General features: G+C 37.9%; 1 protein-coding gene across 1 annotated transcript in view; it reads left to right on the top strand.

Moving 5' to 3' along the window:
- RYR3 (ryanodine receptor 3) overlaps positions 1-12298 on the top strand; it is a 175244-nt gene that overhangs the window by 161116 nt on the left and 1830 nt on the right. The window contains exons 92-102 of the mRNA XM_026051764.1: positions 311-397; positions 1665-1862; positions 2821-2951; positions 5164-5206; positions 5770-5897; positions 6931-6991; positions 7949-8095; positions 9405-9539; positions 11212-11368; positions 11858-11922; positions 12037-12137. Coding sequence (XP_025907549.1) covers positions 311-397; positions 1665-1862; positions 2821-2951; positions 5164-5206; positions 5770-5897; positions 6931-6991; positions 7949-8095; positions 9405-9539; positions 11212-11368; positions 11858-11922; positions 12037-12137 — 1253 coding nt within the window. The remainder of the gene's footprint in view (positions 1-310; positions 398-1664; positions 1863-2820; positions 2952-5163; positions 5207-5769; positions 5898-6930; positions 6992-7948; positions 8096-9404; positions 9540-11211; positions 11369-11857; positions 11923-12036; positions 12138-12298) is intronic.

Genomic DNA, 12298 nt, shown 5'->3' with positions numbered 1-12298 from the left:
GATCCAAGTAGTTTATTCCAGTATTTCTCTGTCATTACTCCTAGAAAGTTTTCCCTAATATTCTCTTTTAGTCTTCTCCGTTGTAACTTTAAGGTCATTATTTTTCAATCCTGTTTACCATGGAATGGCAGAAGAGATCGCCAGGAAATGCCCTTGCACTTTTTAACTGTCATATCGAGGCAGTCCAAAGATGATCTTACGTTTACTTTCTTAGAGATGTCCGTACTACTTGCCATATCTTGATGTTAGCTACTGTTTCTCTCTAATATTTCTCTCTCTCTTCTCTGTTTTTTCTTGTTGTTTTCCCCAGCATTATTTGGCAAGAAACTTCTATAACCTACGGTTTCTTGCTCTGTTTGTTGCGTTTGCCATCAACTTTATCCTGTTGTTTTACAAGGTAAGAACATGCTTGCTTCCAAAAGACTATTTAATGTTGATTTTAAGGCTTGTTCAATACAGTGATTATTGAGGCCCTTCAAGCACTAATTAAAAGCATTTGGATATGAAATAATTAAAACGTTTCTAAACCTTATTACTAAACTTTGAGATATTAAACCTTTATTTTACTCAAGAATGAAAATATAGGTTTATTTCATTCATCTGATATAGCTGAGTTTTAGGCGTTCTTCTTTTCATTCAGCCACGTAAGTCTATTAATGTTTGATTTCTAAATTCTTGTCATGGGAAAGATGAAATCAAACTGAAATAACTCAGATGCAAAAAAAAAAAAAAATGTTTTTCTCTTTCTTAACCAAGTTTGTAATGTTGTTTATAGACTCACTGTTTCTGCTTTCAGTGTTGTCGGTGCCATCATGTTGTTAATCAGTGACTGCTGTGATGAAGATATTTCTCTGCTGGGACTGGGGTTTTAATTGCTCACGCTGAGCACTCTGTCAGAATAGAGAGGAGTGTGTCTGGCTTTGCCAGTCCTCTCTGCCCAACTTCTTTCTGCTTTTCATGTAAAGAGAAGAAAAAGTTCATATTGACTGATACAGGTTAATCCATCATGGTCAGGAAAGGCTCTGTGGGAGCTGGAATGAGACAGAAGGAGTTTGGGTTTTCAGAGGAAACTTGGTGCTTTTATTCTGAAGCCAGTTTCTAATGCTGCTGGCAGAAGGGCAGCTTTATGGCTTAGGATATTTATGAAATACTACTTAAGGGCTATATTAATTTACAAAATCTAAAGTAAGCCACAAGATAAAAATCCATGGGCAATGTGTGAGTTGGCTAGAAAATATTTTTTTTTCTACTTAGAGTTTAGTAATCATGAACAATATAGATTACAAAACACAACCTGAATTCAGGCCTATCAGATCATCTTGGTTCCTCTAATAAGATATTTGTGCAGAACTTTTTAATTGTTTTATTTTCACGGTGCTGCTGTTGGTGTTGTGCTTTGTTTGCTGTGTTTGTTGTGTTTGTAGATGCTGCTGTGCCCGTATTTTTCTAGATTCTCTTTTCAGTGCTGTGGGAGACTCCTGCTGCTCTTCCTTTGGACCCGAAGGATGCTCCTTTTCAAAGCTAACAGGGCCATTCTCAGCAAAGCTGGCCTAACAAGTATCAGTTCTTTGGAAGAAATAAGGGATTTGTCGTTATAATACAGGAAGTGGAGAAAAAGTTTTTAAGCTCCATTTATTTTTTTAACGCTCTTGAATTTCTCCCAGGTAACAGAAGAGCCACTTGATGAAGCAGAGGAAAACTCTAATCTCTGGAACACTTTTACTGAAGAGGAAGAGGAGGAGGGCATGGTGTTTTTTGTCTTAGAAGAAAGTACGGGTTACATGGCACCCACTCTCAGAGCACTGGCAGTTATTCACACCATCATCTCCTTCGTCTGTGTGATTGGATACTATTGCTTGAAGGCAAGTGCAGAATTTCATTGCTAAGCTGTGTTTGTTAAAGGGCAGTCTGTCTGTCCCAAAGGGATTTTCCGAGCTGAGATCGGAATACCTGTATCTGGATACTTACCAGTGCTTGCTATTGTAATGCTTTCCTCAGTATCTGTAGGTTATTCAGTGCTGTGAAGCAGGACTAAAGCATCTTACAGTGACATTTAAGCAAATTAGAGTTTTACATACATAGTTGTCTGCACTAATCCAATCATCTGTATTACCAGATAATAATCTGGGAAAAGAAAAGCAGTAATGCTTCCAGCACCTTCTGAATTTTTTGGAAGTAGCTGCAATTTTGGTCTATATGAAGTTACAAAGGAAGTGAATTGAACCCATCTGCTCCATTTGGCCAAGGCACTCCAACTTTCACAGCTCCTCTTCCTTTGCTTTTATTGTTGGCTTGCTGTTTGGGGCATTCAGAGCCCAACTGAGTATGAAATCAGAGCCCAAGAGTATCAAATACCACCACGGCTAACAGTAGGAGTCTCTGTATCCCCCAGGATTATTCAGTGGGAGCAATGAATGCCACAGTGCCTAAAATCTTAATTTTTGTTATAGGCTAGAAGTTGAGTTTTGTTATTTGGCATGAATATATGCATGTTATTAATAGTCTTATTCCAAGAGCTGTACTTGTTCATTAACAAGAACGGCAGAATGATGAGATAAGCTATGGCTGAGATAAGAAGTCACAATGATGAGATAAGCTATGGCTGAGATAAGAAGTCACAATGATGAGATAAGCTATGGCTGAGATAAGAAGTCACATCTTCATCACAGTAACATCCTTGACCAGTGTATCTGGTCCCCAGGGTGCTAGTGTGATGCTTGGTAAAATACGATATTACAGAGATTACTTACTACTGTAGGTAGATGTCATACCATCTAAACATGTGTAAACCTTAACAAACATCCACTGTCATTTTCCGAGGTCCCTCTGGTTGTATTCAAGAGAGAAAAGGAAGTAGCTAGGAAGCTGGAATTTGACGGTCTGTACATAACTGAGCAGCCATCTGAGGATGATATTAAAGGACAGTGGGACCGCTTGGTTATAAACACTCCGTAAGTAAAATCAAATGGTCATGCGTTCAGCTGTTTTTAGAAATTATAGTTAAATAAGCCACTGATCTAGAACCTTTCCTGCCCACATGCCACATAGTCCAGCCAAGAGAATGTCTGTCACCTTGTTTTGGATGCAACAGGAGTAGATGCTAACGTGAAGTCCTGTATTTGTTTATCGTAAAAGGGATGTATTTTCTTCCTCCTTGGCCTTTTTCCAGACTTTGCAAGATTTATGCATCTTCCCTTTCAAGCCCTCCCCAAGATTCTTCACAAATTAGTCCTTTGTGGAGAAGCTTTCAGAGACAGCATGCATCCTTTTTCCTAACTCCATTTCACGTTCATGCTCTGCAGCAGATGCAGGTGTGGGGTAAGGCAGCGTTCCCCGAATTCCCAGGGCAGGTCTGGCAGCTCCTGCTGTGCAGCTGGATGTGTTAACAAATTATGCCGCACTCGTGCCCTGCTCTGGGGAGCTGCCCCACTGCTCTGCGGACGGGGGCTGCGGAGACGGGCAAGAGGGGAAAACGGGCAGGAAGCTGCTCCTGCGGGGCAGCAACAGTCTGCTCAGGAGGTCACCTTGCTTTCCTTCCCCACGCCAGGTGGGCTGGATTTACCAGCATAGCTTGGATATATGAGTCACTCTAAATTACCATTAACAAATGTAGTCAAACAGATTATTTCTCAGTTTAGGAGAGTGAAAACAACGCTAGGTAATTTGAAGAGATTCATTTAGAGCCTTTACTTCTAGATGCTCTTAGAACCAAGGTCCTAGGGGAGTTAAGTCGAATGCATTTTACATACAAGTTCCTTTCATGTCTTTCATATACTTCCCTAGGCAAACTGATAAATAGCAGAAATATGTGTAAGTAGTCGAATCTGGGTTTGGTTTTTCATCAAAAACCACATCACTATATGGTACAGCAATGTATCACACATTTCCAGGGCTAAAGTATGCTAAAATATTTTTTAAATATGCAGAACACTTTCATTCTGTATGTAGATCACTGAATGCTAGAAATTGTGTTAAAAACATACAGAATAACAGCATCTATGATATTGATACTTTTCCAAGGATGGTGTTAATATTTTTTTTTCTTTCACTATGTGTTTTCACTTCTGTCTCACATATTTTGAGACAATATCTCATTGATGAGAGACAGCCCTGGTTGCTCTGCAGCTCTGCAGAAGGCAAAGAAGCCATTTGCAAAGGCGATACACCTGGAGCAGAACTGCTGGGAAGTTTTCGGCATGTTGCTCTACCTACTGAAGGAAGAGATGAGTCTAATTCGAGCTGACGAAACCTTCCTTCAGATACGATCTGACTTCCAAGGTTTAGCACAGTGGTTATAGCTTCAGGATACCCATTGCTGTTTTCATGCTGAAACAGGATAATGTTATCTAAGCAACTGAAATTTTTTTCCTTTTATCTGAAACAGTTGGAAGGAGCAATTTCTTTCAGAAAGTCAATTCATAAAATCAGAAATCAATCTCAACTTATTAATAGTTGGGGAATTTGCTTCAAATCCTCATAGCAGATCGGGGTCTGGAATGGCATGTGATATGAAATTATCAGTAAATCCCTGTTATCTCCAAATAATCATAGCAGTATACTACATTTTAGAATAGATGTTGGATTTTAATGGCATACATTTTACAGACACTAGTTCACAGACAGTAGCTCACTAGTTTCCAAGCGTGTAACCTCAAATTGCAGTGTAATCCAGTGAACTAAATAATTATTTATACTGCAAAGCTCTGTTACTTTCATGGCAAAATGCATGGCTTGTTCGTCCACACTGATCTTGTGGTTGGGAACAGTAAAGGATTTATTTAGGAGCTCAATGATATTACAGTGACAACACTGCTACTGTTGAGTTATTAGGATCATTAAATGATGATATTTAGTCTGCTGTCCTTTTGCAGCCAATCATGATTATTTATGGCTGAGAAAAAAGGAAAGGGTGGAGGGAAAAAAAGAAAAGAAAAGATGGTGTTGCAGTGAATCATAAATTCAAATAGGCCACAGGTTGTCCTGACAACTGCCATCTGCATCAAAAGAAATTGTTCATGTAATTCAAAGTGCAGTGAATGACTGAAGAAAATTCTACCAAAATCTGCAGTGATTGTGAACATGCCATTTCCTTCTATTTTGTTTTTTTTCCTGCTTCCATAAAAGTTAAATAACCTGAATATCTTCTTTACCTTATCTATGCAGGTCCTTTCCTAACAATTACTGGGACAAATTTGTTAAACGCAAGGTAAGCTTGGTGTGTTTCTATCACATTAGCCAGAGCAATAACCTAACGGTCAGTTAACTGGGGTGTCTGTATGCAATGGATTTAGCTACTCATAAATACACAAGAAAAGCGAGAACCGACGTGTGTGTTGTGGAAGGCCTGGCTGCAGCAGCCGGCGGGTGAGGAGGCAGTTGCAGCGTGGGCGGGAGGCAGAGGGAGGGCGACGGCTTCGCTTTCCACCCGACGCTCGGAGCTGCCAGTCAGGCACACGGTCTCATTTACAGCCCTCGTCAGCTTTAGGATGCAAAGCTCCCTTGTCCCCCTAAAAAAACATGCCAGTTTAAATGATTGCAAATTATACAGAAGCTTGCAGATAATAGTCTTTAATGCTTCTGTTTTTCTTTTTTATGCTCTTATCCCCAACCTCCCTTTTCTCCCCCACCCCTCTGGCTTCCTGCAAGTTCTCGCTGTTCCTTTAGACCGTTTGACTGTTTGCTTTTTTAATTATTATTTTTGACAGTTACTGGCTTAATAACTGTCTCCAATGTCTTGCTCTGTGCAAAACCTCCTTTTTACTTTTTTAGGTTATTAACAAGTACGGGGATTTATATGGAACAGAACGCATAGCAGAACTTTTGGGTTTGGACAAAAATGCCCTTGATTTTAGTCCAGTAGAAGAGAGTGAACCAGAAGAGGCATCTCTCGTATCATGGTAGGACTTCTGGGCATTATGGACAAGCAGAAACATACCTTGGCATATCTTCACTGTCACAGATGAAAGCAGATTCTGTTCTGAGAGTGCAGTGATGTTTTCTTCTGCACTGAAACTCAGCTGGTTAAGTCTTTTTTTGAAGCAGCAGCAAAATAAACAAGTGTTTTAAGAAGACGTAGGTTTTCTTAGAATGCTTGTGATTTATAAAAGTAAAAGAAAAAACCCATAAATGGTGATGACTGCCTACTTCAAATAGCAATGCAGCATTTAAGCATTCCTTTAGTGTTACAACAGAAACTTCTGAAAACAGAAGTACAAGAAAGTATAAAAAAAATTAAAGGAAACATACCAAAAAAAATCAGTTCATTTGTGGTTTCCATTTTTGAATTAATGAAGATGAGAAACTGAAATTGTGCAAGTCATCCAAGCCCTGTTTCACTGATTTAGTTTACTGTGACAGTTTGGTCTCTTCTATACCTAAGTCATACGTGAAAAGCATATTTTTTTTCATGAGTCATCTAATGGCTATTGAAGCACATAGGACTTCACTGGCAGAAGACATTAGCTTTTCTCAGGGTAATATTGCAGCATTTGGCAACAGACAGAGCAACACTTATCTCTCCAATATAGACAATTCAGTATCTGCATTTTAATATTTTTAATACACACTTTGATTTTTATAAATCTGCAGTAGGACAGTGTTGCACCTACTTGAAATTCATCCAGCAGTTTCAGTGTCTCAGAAACTGTGTAATGGGCTTTTGTGTTAATGAATTCTCTCTGAAATCTGCTGAAGCCTCTGTATGACTCAAAAAAAGGAAAAGCTGCTGCGTATCGCAGGCTTCAGGCAACCGCGGTGAGCGGCCGAGCCACTTAGTTGCCTGTACTTGCTAAAGGAAAAGGTTAGGTGAGTTAGTTATTATGCAAAAGTATGCTTAAATGCTTGAATGTAATTTAAGAAAAGGAAATTTTCCATAACTTTTAAATACTTTGTTTTGATGTTTTTGCATTCCAAAAATTTGATCTTCCCTAGGTTAAGCTCCATTGATACGAAGTACCACATTTGGAAGCTTGGTGTTGTTTTTACTGATAACGTAAGTATGTTAAGCCTAGAACTTGCTTCAATCTACCCTAAACATGAATATTAAAAAAGTGGATATTGGAAGACGCACAAGAAACATACACAGACAGTAATGAATTACACAACCACTATAAAATATTTTGCTTTCTGCACAGTGTTGTAGCAAAATGCTTTAAATTATATTTGCATTAAAATATTTGACAGTAAACATGGAATGGGAAGTTCATGAAAACATTCATACAATTTGGTATAAAGACGTTTTTATTTTTTAGATCAAGCAGAGTCTAGAGAAAGTTATCTTGAATTCTCTCTTTGACATTGTGGGTTAGTTCCCTTCTTTCATACCTTCTCTTTTGAAGAACCCAGGCACAGCTTTTAAATTCCTTTATTTGAATAAGAGCTACATGGATCTTCTCGAGCCTCCCACACAACCAAGGTCACGGTGAATCAAGTGAAGATGTCTAAATTCATGTGCCCTGACTAAAAGCACACTGAATATTGTTCTTGAGTAAGAGCTCTCCTGTCAAAGTGGCTGCAAGTTCATTACTCATTAAAAAAATAAGCTACATTTTGTGCCTTCTGGGTTTCCTAGTCAACACGGTGTGAGACGTGAGCCTAACAGTAACGCACTGCATTTTCTCTCCTCCTTTGAAATATAAAGCACTGTGTAACAAGCTCCTCAGACAAAGCAATTTTAAGGCAGATTTTGATGTTAAAAATATATATGCTGCAGTTAAATATGCCAGTATAAAGGTTTTGTTATCGTAACTAAGCAGTAAACATAAATGAACAGCAGTGATCTTGAGGGACAAAGTAACAGTCTTTCTGTATGTACAATAAAGGTATTCAGATTGTATCATGATGACATTGCTTTTTCTCAAAAATGAAATGAGCAAAGAAAGCTATATTCAGATCCAATAATGGACATTAGTACCTGCTAAAGTTCTGCTACTTTTCTCTTTCTCTGCAGTCGTTTTTATACTTAGCCTGGTACACAACTATGTCCATCCTTGGGCACTACAACAACTTCTTCTTTGCTGCTCATCTGCTGGACATTGCTATGGGCTTCAAGACCCTGCGAACCATTCTGTCCTCAGTAACCCACAATGGCAAACAGGTGAGTGTTTGTACATACAGGGAAAAAAAAAATCTTACAGTATCCTGACAGTATTGAATTGGAATCCAGTCTGACCAGGACTAAGCAAACAATGAACCCCACTCTGTCTTCTGCAGCACTGTTAATCTGTGTTAAATCCTGTAATACCCTATTAAACTATACCCATAGGACACTGATAAGGTGTTTTACATAAAATGCCTACACCCAACATTATAGAAAAACTGCAGTATATTAATTATGACCTAGTCAAATCCTTTTTATGATCACCCATGAACTGAGATTGGTCACAACTACTTATAATGCATCTCTCCTCAGCTGCTGCAGTAAAAAGCATCTGGGTGCTGTTGATATTTCAATACTTAGCTAATGAGACTGTGCTTCCAGGTATGGGCGTTCTGCACTGTGGAATCTATTTCTAAGCCCACCCTTATGGCCTGTCAGGCATAGAGCTTGCTAAAGCACTGCATATGCTGAACAACAACTTAGATCTGTATTTTTGTTCATTTCTTCCAGGATAACCAGAGCTGTATTACTTTAATTTAAATGACGGGTACGCCTTCTTTAAGAGATTTTTCTCAATGTGGAATCATGCTCCAAAACTAAGCATAGTGAAAAAAAGTGTTGCAACTCAAGACCAGAGCTTTTAGAAAGCTTATCTTTCTTAAGAAGCCGAGATTAGCATTTCTGGGTACTATTGATCTTCTCATCAGCAGACAGACAAACACTGAAAGACAACTATAGGTTTTTCGATTGAAATGCAGCTGTAAGGAGCATATTGCTAAGCTGAAAAGCCAGACCTGGAAATTTTGTTTTTGTTTCTCTAAGAAATTGTATCTCACTTTACTAAGGCTTGGCTTAACTAAATTTGGTGCGTAAAATAGGCTATGGTAAATACTAAGTCATACCTAAAATTGTTTATCAAATTAATTAAGGGGCATATTTTTGATCTTTTAATTTCTTATATATATATATATATGTCTCTAAGTTACTTGAAATTCACTTTTATCTCAAATACTGGAAACACTGCTTCGCTGATATATAATTTGTAAGTATGTTGCTTAGAAATATGGAAACAATGGCAATTTTTGGTGATAGTTTTTATGTGGTAGCAGGGTAGAACTGACCCCTCTGCTTCCCCAAGCAGTTGGGATATCTCAAAGCCAGCATTACTGCTATCTTTAGTTCCCTTCCTGGGAAAGGTACAATGTGATGATGCACTTTCACTCCTTAAGGCAGAAGAGTGGTCTGGTTCAGTTGCTCTACCCAAATGAAATTGAATCTGACTTTCTTGCCATCTGTCTCTCCCCAGCTCGTGCTTACGGTAGGGCTCCTGGCTGTAGTAGTGTATCTGTACACTGTTGTGGCCTTCAACTTCTTCCGAAAATTCTACAACAAAAGTGAAGATGAAGATGAACCAGACATGAAATGTGACGACATGATGACCGTAAGTAACACATGCCTCGCCTGTCAACCTGAATTCTCAAAAGGTCTCTGCTGTTCTCTCAGTGCCATAGATGTTGTTCACTAATACAGGAAGATATTTTGCATTTTCTTACTAAATACTGTGGTGTATGGTTGGCTGCTGCTTTTACACGTGCAGAGAGCAAACTCTTAAAAGTTTATGAAAACTCATGACAAATTTGTCAGTCCTGAAGAAAGCTTTTTCGCTACGACACAAGCAAAGCTGACTTGGTTGCCAATATTTGCAAGCTCTTCCTATCCTTATTTAGGCAGCATTAAGTATATGATTTATTAGCACTTGTTATAGATCCCTGTTCAAACTACTCACAATTGGTAATTTAGTTGGAAAGTAAGAAATCAGAGGTGAGTGGAGGAGGAAGAAATTAAAGCTTATGAGGAGTAATAATCAGCTGTTACTAACTTACCTTCTCTTTCTACTTGTCACAACAGAAAACCAAATAATATATATGTCATTAAAATATACTCTACAGCTGTTTCTTACAGTATGAAGAGGGTTTGATTTTCTTACTGCATAAATAAATCAGCACAAAATAGCATGTGTTAAACATCTGGGTTGCTGACAGTGATTTTCTTCCAGGGCTTGGTCACCATAATCTGCCCTGTGTTACATGTCACTGATAGAACAAAATTCCTCAGAGATTTATCATTGACTACATAAAATGATTTCACCTATTCTTCACCTTTCCATCAAATACTCACTGCAAGCCAGATGTGCAGATTATAGAAGGGAAGAAAATGCCCACTGTTACACTAGACCCTCTGTGAGCTGAATACAAAGGTTTGACCTGAAATAAAGCTCACGTACCAGACTCAGAAAATGGATCTAGGAGTAACTGGAGTAATTGACATGTTTAAAATTGACATTTTTAAACAGCTCTGCAAAGTGGTTTAAATCAGTTTCTATTATGTTTTTAAGTATGATTAAGCTAGTAACAGTAACTTACCTGAGTAGAAAAACTGTATTCTAACTTGAATGTATAATTTTTAGTCTTTGCTTAAGACCAGTTTTGTTAGTTTCTATGATTATTTAGCATTATCACTACTACCTAATGTGACTACCAAACACTTAGAGTTTTTCTTTATTGTTATCCCATATCATGAAACAGAAGATTGTGTAGTTGATTTCTACAGGGGCATTAACTAGTGTGAGGCTGTAGCACACTCCCATACCCTTGCACAGCTTAGTCAGATTTGTAAATATTTTTCCATAAAGACTTAGGTGTTAAAAAACACTACAACAACATTGCTCTGTGCGTTAAAGTATTTCTTCTGCCTCAAACTGAACACAGCTTATGTGTGACCATAAATCATTTAATCATCATTTAAACATCATATAATAAAAACAGATGTTTAATATTACAAAAAAGTTAACCAAAACCACCTTAACAAAGGTGACCTGTTGTAACTAACTATATCATTATTTATTTTACAGAAATAGTTGCTAGCATTTCCTACACCATATTACAAGACTTTAGAACATATCCTCTCAGAATTATTATTATTACTCAGAATAAGCCTGAACCTTAGCAATTTAAGCAAGTGATAGGAGATAGTTGAGTACAGTAGTACTCAACGAAACATGCAGACTTGTGCTAATATTTTTATCATTTCTCAACTTTTTTGTTCCCCTTTAGTGTTATCTGTTCCACATGTATGTGGGTGTAAGAGCTGGTGGTGGCATTGGAGATGAAATCGAGGATCCTGCTGGAGACCCTTATGAAATGTATCGAATTGTCTTTGATATCACATTTTTCTTCTTTGTCATTGTTATCCTACTGGCCATTATTCAAGGTATCTTTCTTCACTTACCATGGTAGAAACTGGTAAAACAAAGCGCACTGAAGTTCTGAAACATACAATCACAGCTCTCTTTGAGATTATTTAAGCAATATTGGCAGAAATAATGGTTTTATGAACTCAGAAATAAGTAATTCTAAAACACTATTTTTGCTCTTAGTTCATAAACATATGCACTGTCCTAGGAAGAATACAAAAAAAAATACATGTCTGATGTAAACTTCCATTGACCACAGTGCATGTCAATAATCCTTAAGATAATACTCCTGTGGCAGAGAAATTCCCACTGGGACTGAAGTGTAAACAAACGTTCTGTGTCTGGAAACCAAGAGATTGTAACTTCAGTTGTTCAACCTCGACATAAGTATGCTGAACTCCAAATGCAGGGGAGGATATTTGATTAAGGTAGAGTTACTCTTCTGCATAGCATAAAATATAAATGTTGCTAAGTCCTTGTATTTTGCTTTTTTCAATACAAAATAGGTCTGATTATTGATGCTTTTGGTGAATTAAGAGACCAGCAAGAACAAGTGAGAGAAGATATGGAGGTATGAATAAACATGTTACATTTTTTATCTAATCCTATTAATCTAGATTGTTACCAGTAATAATATTTGCTTAGGGTTAAAACTGAATTTTAAACATTTGAATTCCATTTCCAGACCAAATGTTTTATTTGTGGAATCGGCAATGACTACTTTGACACAACCCCACACGGCTTTGAAACACACACTTTGCAAGAGCACAACCTGGCAAACTACCTGTAAGTGTTTTACCCCATGACCTGGAATTACAATACACAGCACCTTTCAGCTCCAGACTAACTTGGAGGCGAGTTCACACTGCTGAACAATCCTAAAACAGGATTCTGTGAGGCTATCCCGTCCTTTCCGATGTCCTCTCCTCCACTCCCTGCTGCTCCAT

This window comes from Nothoprocta perdicaria, unplaced genomic scaffold (genome assembly GCF_003342845.1).
Source record: "Nothoprocta perdicaria isolate Ctin4 unplaced genomic scaffold, notPer1 scaffold_8, whole genome shotgun sequence".
Classification (NCBI taxonomy): Eukaryota; Metazoa; Chordata; class Aves; order Tinamiformes; family Tinamidae; genus Nothoprocta; species Nothoprocta perdicaria.
Note: the sequence above shows the minus strand (reverse complement) of the source record. Positions and strands in the feature narration are given on the sequence as shown.